This window comes from Diprion similis, chromosome 14 (assembly GCF_021155765.1).
Source record: "Diprion similis isolate iyDipSimi1 chromosome 14, iyDipSimi1.1, whole genome shotgun sequence".
Classification (NCBI taxonomy): domain Eukaryota; kingdom Metazoa; phylum Arthropoda; class Insecta; order Hymenoptera; family Diprionidae; genus Diprion; species Diprion similis.
Genome location: NC_060118.1, coordinates 5212812 through 5235898, shown reverse-complemented (window position 1 = coordinate 5235898; position 23087 = coordinate 5212812). Strand labels below are relative to the sequence as shown.

Here is a 23087-nt window from a genome sequence, read left to right as displayed (position 1 = left end):
ACCTTGATGTAACAAGTAAAAGCTTATGTAACAAGAATCCGAACATTATACGAATTTAAATTAATTGTCCAAATTTAATTTTGTTTACTTTTTTCCGTCTACTTTTCCAACGTCAAGATTCATGTCGATAAAAAAAAAAGTCTTATCCAATGATAACATAGTTATGGTACCTATACCATGGGATTTGAAATTGTTGATTTGATCTCAAAAACCTCCTATCCTATACCATATATAATCTTATAAAGAATATTTGAATATAGCTTTCGAGATTTTTTTGACAAGCACCTTAAAAATGTATAAAACTAAAACGCAGAAGAAAAAATAGTACGATTTTACATATTCATGATGCGGATTGAATTTTCGATTCGGCGCTCACTCTTCGATTCTTGGCCCGCACAGTGTTCTTTTTACAGTAAAAAAAATGATGTTTATATCTTTTTTTAGCCACTCTTCTTAACTTTCTGGTATCTTCGGTTGTTTGCTTATGGAAATGAGCTCTAGCGATCCAGTCAAACCAGCAGAACTCAGCTTTATTCTTCTTCTCTAAGCTTACAACATTTGAATTCACACAATAAAATTTCCTACTTTTTCTGTGAACAGTACCGAATCGACCATCGCAATTGAATTTCAATTGCCAGCTAATCTTCATCAATCTCACAGCTTCATAAATACTTTTGTTATAATAGCTCTCTAAATAAAATACTGGAACACAAAGTTACGTCAATTCTACGACTTACAATTCTGAGAGTAAATTTATTCGCGACGAATCCTCTTCCTCTCTTCATATTTGCACTACCTTTCAAGTGCTATGATTTTTATACATTTATGTACCTGAGAAAATCTAGATATCACATATGGGTAAGTGTAAATGAATGATAGAACCACTTCATTCGAAAATATATTTTTCGAACAGTAACAAGTCACATAATTATAATAGCTATGGTACAAACATAACGCAATAAAATGAAAATTCTGAAGGTGTGGCACGAAGGTTTTTCCCCGTTAAGGAATAGTAATGATAACATATCTAAACGTTTATAACAAATCTCTAAATTCTTTAGTTTTAGAATGCCTATAAATTATTTAAGATTGCAAAATATATAAGTCTGTATTGCATTATAACAGTTTACTGAATTTCCCACCGTCGTAAAAAAGTTGCGAAATAACAATTCGTCGTAAAAAATGCATTGTCACATTAAGGTTATAAACTTCAGCTTCATATTTTTTTGATACGAGTGTAATATATAGTTTAAATCATGATTTGTACTTGACATTTAGTGCGTTGTACAAGCTTTCCCTGATTGAATTAAATTAAAAGACTGATTTGAAAAAATACTGTAAATGAATCAGTAAGAATAATGCAATATCGTTGCAGCTGCCATGTAGAAAGTGACGAAATATCCTAGGAAAAAGGCAATGGCCCTGGAAGGCTGGGGGAGAGGAACAACTGCATATACGACAGTATGAAGAATCCTGGACAGGACGAAAACTCGGATCAACAAACCGGCCAACCACGTCGATGGACCCGTGCCTAGCCAAAGCCAAGTGACTATGAACCATGGCACAACGTTTTCAAGGTCATTCAAATGGGCCCGACGAATTCGTTCCACGTCTGGGTCATCGAAGGCGACTTTTGCCTTCTTATGTTTCGCGGCGTCTTCCGGATTCGCGAAAACCTGCAAACACAATTAATCATGGAATCATAGCGGAGTGTCAGGTTCTCAGATTGATTAGAGCTACACGGAAGAGAAGGATTATTTGAGTCAAGTGATATTCGCTTGATTCAACTAAATACTATAGTCGAATTTAGCGAACACGATACTTATTTAATTCGATAAAATACTTTTTTCGGGTGAAATATTCATGACAAGTCAATTTAATCTTGGATCAAGCCCCTGAATGATCATGCTGACTATCAATTTATTCAAGATAACACGGCGTGAGCTCCTTGCGATAATGTGAATTTTGTGTCAAGAAATGTGTGATTAAAATGACTTAACAATTTTATTAAATCGATTGTTTTAAAAATATAAAGTTCTTGTGTCAAACCGAATTGAGCTTGTTTTAAACTAAGTTTTATTGAGTCAAAAATCTCAATGACTGAAACGGGTAATGAAATTTTGTTGTTACAAAAATCTCTTGCGTTGATTAAACATTAGGCTTATTCAAGCGCACAAAATGTATTCTTTGAATGATATCATTTATAATTCTGTTCACTCAAAATGTTGTGGGACTGAATCGATATTTGATAAGCAAAAATCCAAAAACTTATTGTTGTACATGAAGTAGTACCCGATTTTACAACCATCTCTGAAGCTATTTCCGTAGCGAGAAAGTTCACCGCCTAGTGGCCATTTATAGTACTAGTATACCGATGTTTACGATTAATATATTCTCTCCTTGTTCCAAAGTATGTGGTGTTTCTTTTACCTCGTAAAGAAATTAGTGCAACTGATTCAACGAGTTACACCAAACAAGCTCCCGTTAGATCAACAAAGTATAGCATTTTTGTTGACTAGATTTATGTACTTATTTTATTTCAAGTGCCTAATTATTTCTGTCAATGAACATGCGACTTGGAGGAACTATAAATAAACTTGAAACGAAATGATGTTTAATGGACTCAATTTCCGAAACACAACGAAATTTTCACTCCAATCAATACTTCATTCGATCGTGACAAGAAAGGCTATCGTTAAATCAAGGAATTCGTTTGACCAACTACACATTACAACGCATATTTTAATTTGTTAAAAACAAAAAAATAATCATTTCATTTTCGAAGCAATTAGAGCTAAAAAATCATTATGCTATCCAGACTTGAATGCGAATCGTACTTAGCCCACAAGATCTGGAAGTATAGAGTATTATGAAAAACAGTATTATGACGTGAAACAAAAGTAAAAAAATATACACGTCTTTTATTTCAAGGTAAACTACGAGGAATTAATTGCCAACCATTTGTTAATAGCTGCGTAATTGTGTCGATTCACCGATCGCCGGTTGGCAGGGAGGTACATAATTTATGAAATAATCAACCATGGAAAAAAACTGGATCGCTGATAGCTGAAAAATAGGGTTTATCGTCGTATCGAGCAATTATATCATATTATATAAACTCCGACGGCGTCAACGTCTGGAATGATTAATTATTACACGATTTCATAAGCGATGCACCAAAAAGTCGTTAATCAGACGATTGAGAAGGTTCTAGACACAAAAATACAGGGTGGCACCAAAGTGAGACGCAAGGCAATCAGAAACGAGGCTGAAGTTAGTAAAGTTACTGTAACGAGACGTTGACACAAAAATGACTAATTTTGCATCTTTGGAATAATTGGTAAACTTAAATTTACAGAATCTGAGTTTATTCATGCTTTATTAACGGTTTCCTAAATTTCCGCGAACCCTAAAGTAGCAAAATAACGAGTTTTTCTAAAGATGCAGTATCACAATGTAACATTACAAACTTCAGACTGATTGCAAAAATTCATACCAAGTTTTCACTCCAAGTGGCAAAATTGCGGATTAATTCTAGGACAGTTGATAAAATTTTCTGTGAGAGTAACGCATCTAGTGCATTTTTCCCCTTGTCTGATCGTACTAGGATCGTTGGTCTGACATTTCTTCGATTTAATATCCCTACGTGCAATAATTATGCTGACGGAATAGAACTACACGCAACATATGTAGCTTGGACAAAATTCGAACTCACCTGTTTCCGCATCCGCTGACGGCCCGTAAGCACCGCCATAGCCAGGATTTTTAGGACCAATATACTGCCCCAAAATCCAAAAATTTTTACCGACTCCACATCTATGCTCGGTGCCATTTTGCCGTTACGCCGATATACGCCGGTCTCAGTCTTGTTTACAACTCCACGTTCTTAGAGCGGCTGAAATTGAACGAGGCGACTCCTAACGATATGCCGAGTCATGGACGAAAGCGATAAAACAATCGTATACTCGGCGCTTGCCGGTAGTGCCCTTGAAGCACTTCGGTCAGTGGCTCTAGCCAACGGCAGTAGTGCAGACTATCTAAGCTGTTATTAGATTTCTACTTGACCGACTAAGGACCCCGCAGAATTCCAAAGAAATAGGCTCCCGGTCTGATTGGCTGAATTTTCAGTAGGTTCCCTGGTGAGCGTGATTGCTACGATTTTTAACGAATTTTTAGGGGAATCGGGACGTTTCGTAAGATTCGATACAAAAAATTGTTTACGCCCAAAATCATAAATATATATAATTTCTCGTAAAAACTGGTAGATTTTCGTGAAAATTTGTATTTTTTTAGTGAGAAATCTACAAGATAGTACTATTTTCATGGTAAATTAACAATTCCTTACAAAAAACTATACATGTATACAATTTTGAACGAAAGAATACGAAATTTTCCAATTTCTGTAAAAATTCGTAGTAGTAGAAATTTTCATCAGGGTTATTGGGAATGTAACTTTGCAATGCGTCATCTGATGGAAAAAAATCAAACTAATACAACCAGGCTAACAACTGACCGTTGACCGTGTTTTTCCGTGTGTAGATGGTAGATATATCATCGATTACATTTCATTAATTTATGTGACATGAGTAATTTCAAACCCGAAGAATTACAATTTGCCTCCATTAAAATCAAAAACTTAGGTTATGTGGTGATAAAATGGCGCCGACAACCAGGCTCTGACATCATGAGGACATTTTCTAATAGTATATATCCTCCCGATCAAAAGTTCTTCCGGACAAGAGTCCCAAACATCAGTAGTTTCCGACAAACAGGTTTTTGAACATGCTTTCCAGATTTTTCGATGTGTATGGATTTTGCGATTTTCATGAATTATAAAGCTTCAAGTGAATTTGGAATCAAACAATTAATCACTCAAAAAACTGCACGGTTGATTCTCAAGGATAGGCAGGACGCTGTGATTGATTTCATCAATGCATTGATGCTATTCTTGAACTCGCTAGTTTACTAGAAGGAGGTGCAACGTTAGATTAGGCCTGAAGAACGACACTCTCTGACTCTTGCAATAATCGACTTTTCCTGTTTTTCACGCATGTCGGAATATCTGCGAATCGGCTGTGCAGTTTTTGAGTGATATATTTGATCTCAAGTCCACCTTGAAGCTACGTAATTTGTAAAAATCACGTAATCCATAGATATAAGAAAATCCATGCACTCCTCTTCCGAAGCCTGTATCTCGGAAACTACTGATTTCCGGGACTTGTGTCCGTGGAAACTTTTGATCGGGAGGATATATAACATACTGAAAATTCATCCAATTTAACCGGGAGCTGATTTCCATAAAGATCCTGCGACGTCCTTTAGCCTTCTCACAGTTTTACCGAATTCTCTTTAATCTCTCTATCTAATAAAAAGATTTCATCGCCTGAATTTAACATTTTCAAGACACTCAAACAATTAAGACGCAACCAGCATCGCAGGAAAGACGCAACCAGAATCGCACGGACGATTAAGATGCATAGAGTTAGTGTTTTTGATATATTGTTTTTTGTTGTCCAGGACCAGCGCTACGTGGCATTCGTGGTCCAGGTCGCAAGGACGATATTTTCCGTCGTCCAAAAACCCTGCTTTGTAACATTCGTAGTCCAGATAGATGGAATGAACTTTTCGAAACACAGAAGGTAACTGTCGCAGCCCAAAGGCTAGAATAATTTCGGCCTACGCATGAGCGAGGCGCTAAGCGCTAACCTTGTGAATAATATAAAATAATATAATAACACCCTAAATAAGGACATCCCTAGTATTCACTGTATTCAATCGGGTGACAAGGTTAGTGTGGGAAAACCCAAAAAGTACATCTCTCGCTCTCTAAACAATAAACAAATGAGAACGCACAACAGCACGAGGGGCACGAAGCGCGCAGAGGCAAAGCCCCTAGTAGAAATACAAAATTTATAAAATCTGCGTTCATGGGAAATTAAAAAAAATCTGACCAAAACAATTTCAGTCGATAAGGTAGGAGCAGCTACATCGACTGATAACGTAATGTCGCTAGTCAATTCACTGTAATATGTTTCGAGCCAATCACACATACCTAACATCAATTATTTGATGAAAGATGAAACTTTCATCATGGGATATCGTATTTATTCTAACTTTTCTTACTTGAAGTTATCTAGTACTTACATGAGTTATCTCCTCGGTTGCTGTCGGCGGTTAGAGCGGTCTGTATCAAACCAGTTCAATGCAGTGCAACAAGCGGTGCCTCCAATATCCGCTGTATCTAGTGCGTGACTGGTTCTTTGTGACAAAATCATATCAAAAGTTTTTACCAAATCTGGAAAAATCGAGATCGTTTTCCTCTCGTTGTCTTCGCGTTTTGTATTTCCTTGGTAATCAATTTCTCAGTTACATCTTGCGTGATCCATGCCTTACTAAAACCGTCTATCGTTTAGAATGTCTTTCTAGAATTTTTGTTAGATGTTTGTCTAATTATAAGTTATTTTCTGATATTTTATTATTCATTTTGTTATAGTGTATCTGGAATTCTTATACTTACGGTGATTCTTAGATTCCACCATTTCGTAGTTTTTTCTTCAAACTTATAGTGTAACTGGTCAGTCCCCCTGAACGGGTATCGTGCAGAACTATAATCGGTCTTATCAAGATTCCAAATTTCCAGCTTCCCTCAGAGTGAACTAAGTAGAATCCAGGTCAACATTTCGACAGTGGTTTCACTCAGCCCGTTAAAGAGCGCAATTTGCTTTTCTTGGAATCGAACTTATTTCTTATTATACTTCCGCGTAACTAATGATAAACTAATATTATTCGATGTTTTCAACTCTGGTTGATAGCTCAAAATTATTTTATATTCGTATCCTTATTCTATTTGTACCTAAAAATTAGCATATTTACGATGGATTTTAGTAAATCGTTATTAACATATTAAGTGGGTACATGGGTTGAAATAACATCGTCATACAAATAAAAACCATAAATACTGTTTACGTTTTTGTTTAAATAACGTGAATTTGTTGGATTCGACTCCCTTTCCCTGTCGCGAATATTTGCCTAGAAGAATTTTAGTTAAGTTTGATTTTACGTCGCGTAATGTTAGTACACATGTTTGTGTATTCTAAGATTTACTATGCACCGTGACTCTGTCTTATCTTACACCATACAATAAAAATATTGTATTAGTATAGTGTGATTAGCAGCTGCAGCGTGTTCAAGTTTATCATTGCAATGTAAAAATCGTCTTATCGGAATGTACCTTGATCTGTTGTTGTAATAATCTCCTTCAGTACATTGGCAATTTAAGTTGATGATACTGACTTTTTTATTCATTAGTGCATTATATTGAACTGCCACTCACGCAACACAAAACTTGAAGTCGTTTAAAGGACATTTAACTTGAGGTGGAGAGGTACAGTTTGAAAGGTCTAAAAGCGATTGAGACGATTGGTTTATATGATTTGACGTATTTGTTAGTATTAACATTAGTCGTAAACCCATAGCGTCAGAAGTGCCGCAAAGGGGGGATGCGAGGTAAAAACTCTGAAGGCCAAAGCCTTCGTCGAACATAGCCACAGCCATAGAAAATGATGATTTTGAGAGGCAGTTGTTCTTGAACCGAGCCAGAGACCGGTACAGAACTAATATTGATAATTTCTGGAGGATGGGTGGATTTGTTATCGCATCGCCCTGTATGCAGTAGATTATTGTAAGTGAAATAGAAACAGATTGTATTACAGGTAAAGAAAATTGTTGGTGTAATGAAAGCATGTTAATCAGTGATACAAGTTTTAGCGATTAGGTGTGTATTAAATTATCTCAAACAGTTCAATTGCAAAATCAGATCTGCATAGTGAAATAATTTTGTAAACATTACAAAATTATGATTTAATGGTAGCAACGAAAAAAATTGTCGTTTGATGGTTATTTATGCTGACAGCAAAAATATTATGTATGTGAATTGACAAACTGATTTAGTGCTATCAGACCACAAATGATTTAGGTCTGCTGATTTTACGAGGCATTATTTACCATACAATGCGAGGCATTTGACCTTATATTTGAGAAGTGGTTAAAGAAAGATCTGAGCTTCATGATAATGCAAACAAAAACGTGAAATTTTGTCATCCTAACGTCATCCCACCACCCTTAAGGGGGCCCGCAAGTGAAAAGCAAGCCCCATGACAGATACACGCTACAAGGACGCTGATTTTTTGTACATGGTTTTGAATAAGAAACGATGTCTCATATCAATTTTTTGTAATTTAGAAACAATTATTTGATTCTATTTCGTATTTGCGACAGAAATTTTGTTCTCAGGAGAAAAGTTTCAGCATAATGCGTGTACAAGTTGATTTTGTTTTAAAAGTTTGAAAATTTCTCTGAGTGAATAGACAGAATTTGTTATATCTTACCAATAATACTCGCGTATTGTTTATGGAAATTTTTCGCTTGAAGAGCTGTGTCACGATTGTTTCCATTATGCACTTAACTCTCGCGTGAACACCTTTACGGCCATAGGCTCAATTCTGGGCAATTAAGGCAGCTTCATACGGAATTATATAGTGGGGATAAAATACTCCTCATAAAATAGTTTGAAACACTTTAACGAACTAAATCCAAAAAACATCACGTGATGAATTATATGAATTTCACGTTTTAAGGCCTTAGGCAACTCTAGAGGCCGAAAAAAATAGGCTTTTAGGAATTTTTTTCAGAAATACAACAAAATAAATCGAGATAACAGAAACGTTATTTTATTATTCATATCAGTGACTACTTACAGTAATTTTTTTGGAGCGATTTATTTCAAAATGGCGGCTGTGCAGCGTTTTTGCGACGACGTCTCCTTTTTTCGGGGTCCACGACCGGACTAACATCTCCTGTAATTTTTTTAGTCATAATGAGCCAATGAATTTTTTTGATTATATATAATAACTGCTATAGAAGTACGTAGGATTTTTTTCTTATATTGCGGAGTTCATTTGTTATTAACAATTATCTGACAATTTTTTGGGCGAGTTCTTCACTTTCCACTTTAGAAGTGCGCCATTTGGCCAAAAATCAATATATCGCAAAAATCCTACGTACTTCTATAGCAGTTATTATATATGTATAATCAAAAAAATTCAATGGCTCATTATGATTAAAAAAATTACAGGAGCTGTTAGTCCAGCCGTGGACCCCGAAAAAAAGAAGACGTCGTCGCAAAACGCTGCACAGCCGCCATTTTGAAATATATCGCTTCAAAAAAATTACTGTAAGCAGTCACTGATATGAACAATAAAATCACGTTTCTGTTATCTCGATTTATTTTGTAGTATTTCTGAAAAAAATCCCAAAAAAGCCTATTTTTTCGGCCTCTAGAGTGGCCTAAGGTCTTAACTGCAGTGTATTTGGCTCCTTTCTGATACCTACGAAATCTCGGTAGATCTAAAATTTCTCAAAATTTAGATTCACTTAGATGAATTCGACCACAACTGATTGAAAATTGTACGTAAGCATATACAGGGTGACCCAGTACCCGCGGACCACCGAGCACTGACGGATTCCTTGCAAAGAAACAAGACTAATTGAACTAACTAACCCTGTATTTTTTTTTTGTCCGGAAATATGAATTTTTGAATTACTTGTGATAATTTTCGATTCTTTCTATAATTTATTGCCGAGAAATAAGTGTTGTCATATTCATCCTGATTCTATAAGGGGGACCATAAAATTTCGAATTCATGTTAACGGTTGACTGGCAGGGTATTTTCGAGTTTTTGTACAAAACTGATCGAAGCATATTCTTTACTGAAATACACGAAAATCTGTTTAAGGGGGGTTTTTGGTGTTATCGATTCCATTTCTAAACTTAGTATTTGCTTTGAACCATGTTAGGTAGGTCTGAGAATAAGGGTTGACGGTGAAATTTTCGATTTTACAAAAAAATTGTAGTTGGGGGTTTTTAGGGATGCTCATTCCATTCCATTGCTTGATTTGATTTTCACTCCGCAGCCCCCTGAAGAAATAAAAAATAAGGGTTGAGGGTGAAATTTTTCGATTTCTCCAATTCTCAATAATACGAATAGAAATTCGATGTCAGATTCATGAAGTTCAAATGGTAGATCCGAAGAACGTGAACGCCGAAATTTAAATTCCTGAAAATTTATTATTGTCATTTTTGTTTATTTACATTTCAGTATCCGCCATTTAGAATTTCACGACTTAGATAGCGGATTCATAGTGAGCAGCCCTAAAAACCTCGAAGTAAAAATTTTACAATCATACGATAACTTGAAAAGTGTGTACTTCAAACAGTATAGAATAATTATATATGATTTGAATGATTTTTAGGTTAGGATTTTGAGTTTAATAAATCTGTTTGATTAGTCGAATAGAGCATACCAAAAAACAATTATGTATAAATTTTCGTCCAAACAGATGGAAATTTAAAAAAGTTATTTAAGTTTGTACACATACGATACAATACCAGGGTTGGCACAGTTCTTTTTTTTTTGTACATATATGATACAATACCGTTCAACCGGTTCGAAATATGTCACATATCACCTCTGAACTAGGTTAACGAACGTTGATTTCTTACGTGTAGGAGTATAGAGTTTATCTCTTGAACGATAACGATACTTTGTAAAGAGTTGTGAATGAAGTGAATGAAAAATGCTTGATCGACCTGAATCCTCATTCCTGGACCATTTTTTGTTTCGTTTAGTGTTTCTTATTGTTGAATGTCACGTTACATGTAACGTGATCGTATTATTAATTATTTTTTTTACTTGCTGAATGTTACATTAGTTCATGCATGCATATTTCAACACCGCATGAGTATCGTTAAAGACAGTGAAGAAAGGGTGTCAGTTGCCCCAAAAGTTTACGTTTGAGTTTATTTCATCCACGGCTTGCTATTGTTTGAGTTTTTTGCGGTTCACAAGGAGACTGCGTTTTCTGATTTTGTTTCCGTGTTTTGTTATGACCAGTTTGACATTCTTCTTTTGTTGTATTGTCTCTCCTACATGTGGTTCATCCTCCCCACATGAAGATTCTGGTGCTCGTTGATGGAGAGTTTTCGTTTTTGCACTGCTTGTTCACCTCACTTTGTTCTCCTGTCAGTCCTTTGTATTTTGGTTTGGTTAGTAGCAGTCGACAGTTTTCATTTCAGTTTCCAACCCGTTCAATTAATTCTCTGCATTTCGGAACTCCATATTTAGCGACCAAATATGCACTCGTGAAACTGAAAAACCTTTTTGAAACCGCTGTGTGATGACTTTCACAGACTTTCTCCCCCATTGCTTCTAGGCTCATACTTCATTCAAAAACTGCAATCTCTTAACGCTAGTGCAAATAATTAATTTCTAACAAGTTATCTCTTTTGGAACCAGCCACATAAAGACGATGTCGACGCGTAACTCTACATTCATTTCACGTGACTATTCACGTTGCATAGCTATAACTTCGATGACCGTTTGCAGTATGAATCCAATTTGAAATTCCAATGAAAATTAAACAGTAATCAATTATTTCAGTCTTGAAGAAGTAATACAAGCAACAAATCGAGCAGGACGACAAAGCTTCTTCGAATTCGATTTTGGCGCCTCGTGTATCGAAAGGAGTGAAATCCCTCAGAAAGCATTTGGACCGAATCTCCGCATCGTTGGAGCAGCTTGAAAATATGTGGGAATTCACCTTTCTTGAAATCGCGATAAGCTGTGTGACCATTCTGACAGTTTTATACTACTACAGTGTCACGAAACACTCCTATTGGAGAAGGAAGAATGTGGCAGGCCCGAAGCCACTGCCGATATTCGGTAATTTCTTGGACGTTGCCTGTATGAAAACGTCATTGGCCGAAAAGTTTCGCGATCTGTATCAAAACTGGAAACACGAACCGTTCATCGGATTATTTCACGGAACAGTGCCGGTTGTGATGATTAGTGACCTCACACTGCTGAAGCACGTCTTCGTGAAGGATTTCACAACGTTCACCGATCGAGGACTTCTCGTTAACGACGATGTCGACCCCTTGTCCCAACACTTGTTCGCCATCGACGGTCACCGGTGGCGAAGGCTCAGAAATAAGCTGTCGCCAGTCTTTACGTCCGGTAAACTTAAGCAGATGTACCATCTTCTGTGCGAATGTGCGGATCATTTTGAAAAGTACGTCATTGACCTTGCCGCCAAGGGCGATCCGATCGAGTGTAAAGAGATCACAGCTAAGTTCACCACCGATGTCATCGGCTCCTGCGCCTTCGGACTCAACATGAACGCTCTCACCAGCGAGGACAGCGAGTTTAGGAAGATGGGAAGGAAGGTCTTTGCCCCGTCGTTCAAAGACGGCGTAGTAAGAACAATCAGGGAAAGTCTGCCAGTCCTGTTCAAATACTTGAAAATCCGAATATTTTCTCGCGAGATTACCGAATTCTTCGTCAACAGTACAGCAGAGACCATTTCGTACAGGATGAAACACGATATTGTTCGGCCGGACTTTATCCACTTGTTGATGGAGCTTCGGAAAAATTCAGATCAAACTGATTTGGGTACGTGAATGACTCACTTGGGCCTGTCAATTTATTATACTGATTTTTTTACCATCTTTTTGGATGACTTTAAGCAAAGGATCTGAGCGATCCTATCTTAATCTATCTTGATATGTATTTATAAGTAACTCAGGAATATCTATTCATGATTAATAATAGAATAGCTTCGATTCCGTATGACAGATTTCTTTTACTCATGCAACTGTATTGTTATAATTAACGAAATTGGAACTTCACCATTTCCGCGTGTGAAAAAATCTTTTAATATTCAGAACTGACGGATGAACTGATCGCTGCTCAAGTTTTCGTCTTTTTCCTGGCTGGATTCGAGACTTCTGCCACAACCATATCTTTCGCTCTTTACGAACTAGCACAGAATGAAAGTATTCAAGAAAAACTGCGCGATGAAATCCAAGAAGCTCTGAAAGCTCACAACGGGAGTCTACCTTTTGAAGCAATCAAGGATCTCAAGTATTTGGACAAAGTCTTTCAAGGTATAATGACCGTACATTGTAATTGTGGTTACTTGTGAGATCATGATATCTTTTCCCTTATTTTCTGTTACGTGTAATAACTACGTAGTTACACCTCGAAAAATGAACATTCGGTTGTTCTCATTCGACGAAATTTTCTCATTCCATTTCAACCTGAAAAAGTTGTTATGCATTAATCCCCATGAAAAAAAGGATCCCTCGCTCAAAAAGATATCTCTCAAATCTAATCTTGAATAGTTGCTCTCGGAATAATAACTTCTTTCATTGAAATCACATTGGGAAGCTGTCATTATTCTTTCATCTGTCACTATATCAAACCAAATTCGTAGGTCAAACTGTTAAAAAATTATAAACTTTGGCTCTAAGTTAATTCAGATTAGAAGTTTCTCCTAAAACATCTTTCGTTGCTGAATTATTGATCTTGAAGCAAAAATTCACATGAAAAATTTGTATAGAGTATATAAACTCCATCCAGCATCAAGTTCCTAGTATAAAATGTGCTTAAGTCGTAACTCAACAAAACGACATGTTCCCTGTGTTATTTAAATGGAAAAACTTCGGATTCCAAGACCGATCTTTTGAAATAAAAATTCAGAGATGTCCTCCCGTTAGGATTCCTTTTTGCTTGGACAACAATTTTTTCGGGTAGGCCCGAAAAAACATGCGCTATCAAAAAAATCAACTTAACAAACATCGATAATTATTGTTTCCGTGATTTTAGAAACACTGAGAAAACATCCGCCCCTTCCGATTCTAACACGAAGATCCGTCAATGACTACACGATACCTGACACAACGGTCCATATTCCGAGTGGTACAAAAATCTTTGTACCAGTTTTGGGTCTTCACCACGATCCGCAGTACTATCCTGATCCTGAAGTTTTTGATCCCGAACGATTTGCGGATGAAGCGGTTCAAAAAAGACCTGCGATGGCGTACTTGCCATTTGGAGACGGGCCACGAAACTGCATCGGTAAGACAAACGTTATCCGTATTGGAAAATCAATCATCTGTCAATTTCGAAGTAATTTATCGCATCTCGTTAAAAGTGCTAGTTTTCTCCTAACTCAGGTTTATAAAATTCAGAACAAATTTTTCAATAATCAAACAACTGCCTCTATTTACAACGAATCATTAAAGCCATGAGCAAAAATTCTGAGCCGGATATGAAACCAAAGATATATCTAAGTATGTAACAGTTGTACCTGTAATTCAGAGGAGCCATTTCGAAGAATCTATTCGTATTCGTTAGACGCCTCGGACGTCATTATATAATCATCAAGTAATCGTAGGTGTTTAAACATTACAGATTCAAAAAACAATGATATTTGTGTGATTTCAGGTGCCCGATTTGCAATTTATCAGACGAAAATGGGTATCATCAAGATACTGAAAAACTACAAAGTTTCAATATCCTCAAACACGAAAGTTCCGTACGATATTGAAAGAACCACTTTTATACTGACATCTGTTGGTGGTATTTATTTAAACTTTAAGAATCTTACATGAAACATTCTTACTTCAAAATTACTAATTCACAGAATATGTAAAGAAAAATGGTATAACAAAAAATTCATCTGTGCAAATAAAACGAACACTATAGAGTAAAAATTCCACAAGTTCTAGTCTTTACGGATCCTTTCCCATCGAAACAGAATATCTTCAACGTCAAAGACTGATTTAGTCTAGCCACTCTGCTGTAACTGATTGTGTGAAAAATTATCTGTTTTCATCAACTCTGGGGATAACTATATGTAAAATTCCTTTTGAAAGATCACCGAGGATCTCGACATATATGATTGTTACATCCCAGCCGATAATTACAGCATTACCCTCTCTATACGGTAACTTACCGACGTGACATTACCATAATAGATCATCGGCAGTTTACACCAGATTTGAGATTCATGTCGATCTAGATTTAGTTACCATCTCTGTATACAACGGTCTTGCACCGACAATCTGCATACAACATACCAGGCGTTATTTTGCAACCAAGCTTAGACTCGTGCAATGGTATGCAGTATATATATATGTATATATGTATATCCCACATTTAGAATTTTGTTTTATTTGCGCTCACCTCCAATGGCGCGAATGACATTGCTGGAGATTTTTCAAACATTTTACTATCTTCTCTAAACTTTAATCCAGTGGGTGGGGCTCATTCGTTCTTAAGGTCACGCAGTAGTAGTCTTACCCTTACTGACTGAGCAAACGCTCCATTTCCTCTTTATCTGAAGAAAACAAAGTAACAGAAAGGGTTTAAATTTAAACGGCCCAACACTCTTTTGTAACCGAATTCAGGAAAGTTACTCATATCCCGAAAATTGTGAAGAAAATGTGTGGTTTTTTGACACGTGTTACTATTCTAACATTTCCCGTATTTCAAGGGCAGAAAACTATACACCTGAGAGACTTTGCGCCATTGGGGAAGGGATAAGGCGTAAAAGAAGCTATCGTAAAATTGTTTTCGTACAATATTGAGGTCGCTAGACGAGAACCAGAAATTACGCTGACGATCAGCTGGACGCACGGCGAACCAAACGCTGGTTGAAATTTGAACTCTTTCTGTTCGCTTGTTTATTAAATATAGGAAGAAAAAAGGTAAGTTTGCTCGGTCGGTAAAGGTAGGAGTACTAGATGACCTTAAGAGACGAAAGCAAGGATACAGGAAAGGTGTAAGAATTCAGGATAGTGGTCGTATGGGAAAAGGATGACAGGAAAGGGACTGTAAGATCACTATAAAGAAAATGTGAGAGTTAGCGAGCAGCGAAAAGATGGGAAAGACGTGTGGCGACAAGCCGGTCGTAACAAAATAAACAATATCTCGGTATTTGTAAAAACAACGTTATATTAGTATACCAGATGTAAATTGAGAAATTCTTGAGAATAACTGACATCAAATATGCGATCTTGAATAGCATTAATCACAAAGCGTTATTCCGGTTACGAAAGATTTAATGAACCATTTTGCACACGAAAAAATACATCATATACAATTGTGGAGCGGCATTTTGGGCCCGGTATAAACGACTCTCCGAACCCTGGACGGAACCAAAAATACAGATTCTATGGTATCGATTGTCGAATTAGGTGAGCAAAAAAACGTGAGAGGTGTCATGGAACACCCGGTTGAAACGAAGTTACGTATACACGAAACGATATAGTGAGAGAGACATCGAAAGGGATCTCGAGAGAAGCGCATCCAAAGGAGCCACCATGATATAGTCCTACGCTCATACTACGGCCTGCCCCGACTCCGAGCGCTAATAGAGAGAGAGAGAGAGAGAGAGAGAGAGAGAGAGAGAGAGAGAGAGAGAGAGAGAGAGAGAGAGCCACGTACGATAGCAAAAATGTCGTTGGAACTTTTCATGACGGTCGAATCTTACACTTATTTCGGCCTAACCCCCATCCGCCAAGAGGGCGTAACGCGCGATAAGGAGCTTCGTTCCAATAACGCCAGAACTGGAGTCATGCATCTGAGATTCCGAGACGGGTAGTATTCACCGTAGCGAATAGCGAACGAGATATTACAGGCCTTTTGTTTCTTCTTGTTTTTCGAGTTCCAACGGCATAGAACAGTGAGTCGGTGACGATTTCGAGACAATTGAGGACTGGCGGAGTTGCGACAATTCCAAATGAAGGATATCGAGGCTTTGGAGGGGGTACCAACGAAGATCCCTTCATCCATAGCCTCTCCTCGCTTCCCCACCAACAGCTACCCGACAAAATTTGCGAAGTACTGACTTGCTCGCCGCCGAATCATCATAGAACTGCGAGGAGTACGAAATTGCGATCTAACGTCAACTTTTGCGTCGCAATGCTCCAGCAGACGCGCGTCGAGTTGCGTAACCTACCAAATCGATGACGGATCAATTGTTGCGTATTCTTGCGGGATTGACGTCACGGGGGAAGTAGCGTCAGAGATCTGTGTTGCGGAGGTCCGTCGAATTTGAGATCACTCTAGTTCTACCGATTAGGAGACATAGACGCGTACTGTAACGTTTTGAAAGCGAGATTCTGAAGGGAAAGGAAAAATTGGGAAGGTACCACCACGCAACTTCGAGGAGGTGGGAGCTTTTGTTCAGTGGATGTGGAACGACGAACGCTGCTAATATCCTTGCGATCGAATTATGAGATTATTGAAGTAAAAGCTTTCCGAATAACGGATAGCCATTTTGGATTTGCGTTGTCGACATGTGCTTGAAATTCGTCTGCCGATTCTTTTGCTTGGTGACCGTAGTCCGAGTTTCGCGTATTTGAGTTGAGTAAAATTTCGATTGTTGAGAGTAATAGTAGGAGTAATGTAGATTCATGCTCATAGCAATGTTGGACAACTGGAGTTAAAAGCACACATGAGCTTTACAAGTTACAAGAGGGTAGAATTAGAGACCTTAAACTAATTCAAATGTACTAAAACCGTCGAGAGAAATCAAAAAAAGAACGTCAGTCAAGGAACAATAAGCGGAAGTACGGCGATACACAAAAAGTAAGATCAAATTATAGATAGACGGAGGTCAGGTTATGTAGAATAACTAGAGTGTTGAGTAGAGTCATGCTTCCGAAATGCGTTCTTTTCGTTTGTAATTTGCGTACAGCCATTTATTTGGCTTTATTGAGTCGCGTTGCGGTATCGTGTTTTCAAAATCGCCTCTTGTGTAAGTCGTGAATATCTGAAACTGAGTGTTCGAATTAGCAAGTAGCCGATTTTAGAATTTTGAGACAGTTATTTCGTTATGTTAATTGAGTTGGCGGTTGCGCTGCAAATATTGTATTTTGAATTTTGATCATGTTTGTTTTACGACTGAGTTTGCGTTGTGTCGAATTACGTATTGTTGAGTATAGTTTAGATTTAGTGCGTGTAGGTTGAGTGAAGAATAACGTTTAATGTACAAGGAACATCAGTTTGTTGTCCCCCTCCGATTTCGTTGAGACTTATGTACCTATGTTGAAAAATTTAAAAAAATGGTGACCATACAAACAAAAAAAGCAACAACTTGACAAGCCTTCCGAGCACTTATTTGCGAAGAAAACATTCGCGTTATTTACAGTGGGTGCCATGACAACGTGGCAACAAATGCCTCTCACCATACAGTGCGAGGCGTTTGACCTTATATTTGAGAAGGGTTGAAGAAAGATCTGAGCTTCATGATAATTCAACAAAAAACGTGCAATTTTGTCCACCTAATGTAGCAGCAAGTGAAATTCAAGCTCTATGATAGATATATGCTACAAGGCCGCTGATTTTTTGTACGTGGTTTTGAGTAAGAAACAATGACGCATATCGAAAAATAATTCCGGTAAAATCTTCGCTATTATAGAAATTGATATTTTTGACCGAAGAAGAATGTCCCTAGATCCATGGGTGAAATTGTTCGAAATAGTCAACAGGAGATGTGAAAAAATCGGCGAATCTTGATATCAAGCACCGATGGAGGAGATACATTTTTAAGTAAGTACAAACCACTAAAAGGCCGTTTTGCGTACTAGTAAGTTCCTCAATTTCATGTTTTATGACCCCTACTGTCATAATATATAGATCTATAAGTAGCGGAATCAGTAGGAGTGAGTCGGCATAGTCAAATAAAAGTTTAAAATTGATGTGAGTATGGAAACCCTACGACGAGAAAATTTCTAAGTTCCTATAAATATACAAACTTCATTGCATAAAAATTTCAATACTTAATATCAAGATTCGTCGATTTTGTTACATATCCTGTTGACTCTTTCGAACAACTTCACGCAGGCATTTTACAACATTCTTCTTTGTTCAATGATATCAATTTTGAGAATAGCGAAGATTTTGCCCGAATTATTTTTCAACACAGGACATCATTTCTTATCCGAAACCATGTAGCAAAAAAATCAGCGGCTATTCAGTATAGGTTATAACGTGAAGACGTTTAATACCTATTTATGTAGCATGGCCGTAAACCGCCTGTTTTTTTGGCAAGGATAAAGATTTCAGGACGAGCTGAAGGGGAGCCGGAAGCGAGCCGGAAGCGAGTACTGAAATTATCCGAGCCAAAAAACGGTTTACGGGCATGCCACATACAATATTTTTTACGGTATGGGCATTGAAGAGCAAAACAAAGAGTGAGGTTATGTCGCGATCTGTTCGACGAAGCTACTTTATTCGGCAGTTTGGGATGCGCACTTCGAACTGCGCATAAAAACTGCGGAATAAAGACTTTATTCCGCAACTTTGTTCGCTGCCGTATAAAGCGTCACTTTACGGAACGAAAACTGCCACAAAAAGTGGACTTTTCAATGCCCATGCCGTCAATAGTACATTGTATAACAAGGAGGCAAAGATGGTCTTTTCGGGCCGAGCGTAAGTTTGCAATATAAGACTCGAGGAAATACGCGATGCAAATACGCGAGGTGAAAAGACCGTTGCCTCCATGTTATACACGATACTTTATATAACAAGAGTATCTTACGCGGTTTTTCACGCAGCACCAAATTGAGGTTAGGGTCGCGAAATGTGAGATCAGTTCGCTGTGTTTGTCGCGTCAGCGCCTGAGAGCCGTACAGAAATGACCAACTTTGACTCCTAGGAGTCAAAAGCGGTCGTTTCAGTACTCCGCGCATGCGCAATTCGCGGACTCACTCGACCGGCGTAGAAACGGGTACTTTGTGTACCGAAAACATCTAAGAAAAACCGCGTGAAACATACTTGCGTTATATAACAGAAATGAGTGCGGTTCGAATCCGCGTACCCCTCCGACGGGGGGACCGAGAGGGGGATTCGCCCGCGTGCCACCTCTGACCGGGAGACAATCAGTCAGTACACACCTCTTGTAATCGTTGTATCGAGAGTCAAGTATCGCTCAGTGAAGTGAGAGTGTGTGTGTAGTGCGACAGCTCACCGCACTATATACCAAATTCAGGACCCGTGAGTGTGGGATTTCATTGTTATCAACTAAAGGTAAAATGAATAACCCTTCATCCCATATATAATGACTTGCGTCGAGGTTTATTAGCTTCCTTACTGCATTCCTCGCACTCTCTTGAGACTATCACCAAACCCTGCTCGGTAGCCGCGCTCCGGTCCCTACGCACGACCCTCGGGCCACTGATTGCAGCTAGTCAGAGGCAACAATATCCTAGTTTGGTTCGGGGCTAGGTAAGTAAAACCGCACTCGACCCGGCGCCCAATAAAAAAGGTAAAAGGTAACAGTACTTCATGCCGGCGAGTGTGGATCGCCGGTGCAACGAGAAATCGGCCCGTTTGTGCCCCTATTCGGCTTCGCTTACTTAGCCTGGCGAACTCGCGTAGGGTGAGGAAAACCATATTTTCGTCACAAGGTATATATGTATCACTTGCGAGTCCCTCAATTTTTTTTGCAATTTTAAAACAATTATTTGATTCCATTTCGTATTTGCGACAAAGTATTGCTTTCTCGCAAGAAAAGTTTCAGCAAATAGTGTGCAAATTGATTTTCTTTAAACGTCAGAAATTTTCTCTTAGTGAATAGAAAGAATGTGTTATATCTTAACAATAATAGTCGCGTATTAATTATGGAAAACTTTTGCTCAAAGAGCTGTATCACGGTTATTTTCATCTTGCACTTAACTCTCGGATGGACGAATTTACGGTCATCGCCCCAACGTGGCTTGATGAGTGTAGCGTGAAGGAGGGTTTTGGATTCAAGGCTACATGAACACTGGAAGGCGCTTGTGGCACATGTGTGGATAAAACGTTTCAAAGAGATCACAATAGTTGATATCAACAGGGGTTATACGTTTATTTGATGTGTGCACTTCAATTACATAAACGAACACTTTTAAACGGTACAAATATATATATATATATATATATATATATATATGTATATATATATATATTTATGATACGGTAAAGTCAAATATATAAGGATTGAACGACACGATGCTACGTGACAGACTTTTTGGTAACGACTATAAAAGAAAATGATGAACTAGATAAACGAATACATCCGTAAAACAATCACACAACGCATTCACACAGGGGTGTCCACATAATACACACATTAATACGAAACAATGAGAAACTGCATAGTGGGCATTTATTTGGCTCCTTTCTGGGAAAAGTTAACGACTTGATACAGAAATATGAATTTTTTATTTATTTTCAACAGTTTTTGAATACGCAGAATCTTCCTCAACGGTGTAATGTATTGCCAAGAAATAAGTGTTGTCATCTTCATCCTGACTCTATAACGGGGACCATAGTATTTCGATTTCATGTTAAAAGTATGTGATATATCACTCCTGATTTAGGATGACAAACATTGATTTCTCAGGTGTATAAAGACTATATATTGAATGATAACGACATATTGCAAAGAGTTGTGAATGAAGTAAATGAAAAATGCTTGATTGGCCTGAAATCTCATTCTTGGACCATCTTTTGTCTCATTTTATTGTTAAGTATCGTTGCATGTCACGTTACATGTAACTTGTAAATCTTTTGTGTCCCTAGATGCAGATTGATAAGGTTTCGTCGGGGAAGGTCAATGAAGAACTCGATATGTTTGGCAAATATGCTTTCCGGCGTTTCGGTTGGCCGGGCCAGCCATCTTCTAGCTGTATTTATAAAAGAAAACAACAATGTTACATTTATTTTAAGGTTATGCACGTATTGGCACGTTAAATCGTGTTTGATAATTTTTAAAATTGGTTTACATATAAAAAGGTTACGGAAGTTTTAAATTCTCTGTGAGATGCGATGTATAATGACTACATATAGTATTCGACTTACAGCCATTAGACTATCCTACACGCGTGAGTATTGCAATATGTTCGTCACATAGCGTTTTGGTAGGAAGTGATTTCCAGAATTCGAAGTTGGAAAGCTATGCTTATGCATTCATGTCTGCATTTAGTTTTGCGTGGCTGCCAGTGCCATAGATCGATCGATTCTTGGTTAGGATTAGTGGCGATAAAATTCAAACCAGCAATTTTGTATTACCTGGGTTACTTGGAGAGTTGGGTATTGGAGTTATATGATGTGTTGACTGAAAAATGTTATCTAATGTCGAAAAATACAAGTGGCTAAAATTGTCAATGTCTGTGCGTTTGTTTGCAGTATCTGTTTTTGGAATGTGAGTCACCTCTTTAATAAGCCGTTTGTGCCACGTATCTTCCTTATCAATAATTTTTACATCATTAAAATTAAAAGTGTGGCCCATGGGGAGTGCATGATACGATAAGGCAGATCTATTTGGATCAAAGGATTTTATGTCGTACTTATGATTTGCTATTATTTTCTTCAAATGTGGTGGAGATTGTCCGATGTAAAATTTTATGCAGTCATTGCATTTGATCTTGTAGACAGTGTCAATTTGATCAAGGTTGGATGTTTCTGATTTTAAAGATGTGAATAGGCTGTGAATAGTGTTTGCAATTTTATATTATACATTGATGTGATGTTTTTTTAACGTACGTTTACGAAACTTGGATAGCGTCGCCAACAATACACCACCTGCAAACATTTAACCAGAAACATATAAAAACAGATCAACAACGTGGCAACAGCATGGCATATTAGAATAAAAAAGGTTACATCACTGAATTCACCGCACAAGTTCTCAAATCTTATAACACGCTACCTCCAAAAATTTATTACTACAACTCGCATCATCCCTTACAACATAAAAAGAGTGTAGCCGGTGGATTAATTGATAGAAGCATAATTCTTTCACACTATAAGTTTGGGAAAAAAAACTCACAAATAGTTGAGGAAACATTAATCAAGAATGGCTACCCCATAAGGATAGTCCTTGACCTTCAAGCTCAAAGGATAAACAAACATTATAACAGCATCAAATGGAACTCGAATCAAATGGTTGACTTACAATTAAATGACAATAATAACGTCAGCTCTATTCCTTTTGTAAATGGTCTATCACAAAACATCAAACGTACTTTGACAAACATCACATCAATGTAACATATCAAATCGTAAACACTATTCACAGTCTGTTCACATCTTTAGAATCAAATACGTTCAACCTAGATCAAATTACCACTATCTGCAAGATCAAATGCAATGACTGTGCGAAATGTTACATCGGCCAATCTTCATAACATGTAA

The 23087-nt window shown here is 37.6% G+C and overlaps 2 protein-coding genes across 2 annotated transcripts; one reads left to right on the top strand and one right to left on the bottom strand.

The window, feature by feature from the left end:
* Nucleotides 1–855: 855 nt before the first annotated feature.
* On the bottom strand, nucleotides 856–3913 carry LOC124414526 (microsomal glutathione S-transferase 1-like). The gene is made up of 2 exons (XM_046895482.1): nucleotides 3716–3913; nucleotides 856–1676 (listed from the first exon to the last, which is right to left on the bottom strand). The coding sequence occupies exons 1-2, from the start codon at nucleotides 3830–3832 to the stop codon at nucleotides 1347–1349; spliced, it is 447 nt and encodes a 148-aa protein (XP_046751438.1). The 5' UTR covers nucleotides 3833–3913; the 3' UTR covers nucleotides 856–1346.
* A 3630-nt stretch (nucleotides 3914–7543) lies between these two features.
* On the top strand, nucleotides 7544–14593 carry LOC124414524 (probable cytochrome P450 6a14). Its single transcript, XM_046895480.1, has 5 exons — nucleotides 7544–7681; nucleotides 11499–12509; nucleotides 12782–13003; nucleotides 13725–13976; nucleotides 14346–14593. Exons 2-5 carry the CDS (start codon nucleotides 11645–11647, stop codon nucleotides 14510–14512), a joined length of 1506 nt encoding a protein of 501 aa, XP_046751436.1. The 5' UTR covers nucleotides 7544–7681; nucleotides 11499–11644; the 3' UTR covers nucleotides 14513–14593.
* The last annotated feature ends 8494 nt before the right edge of the window (nucleotides 14594–23087 follow it).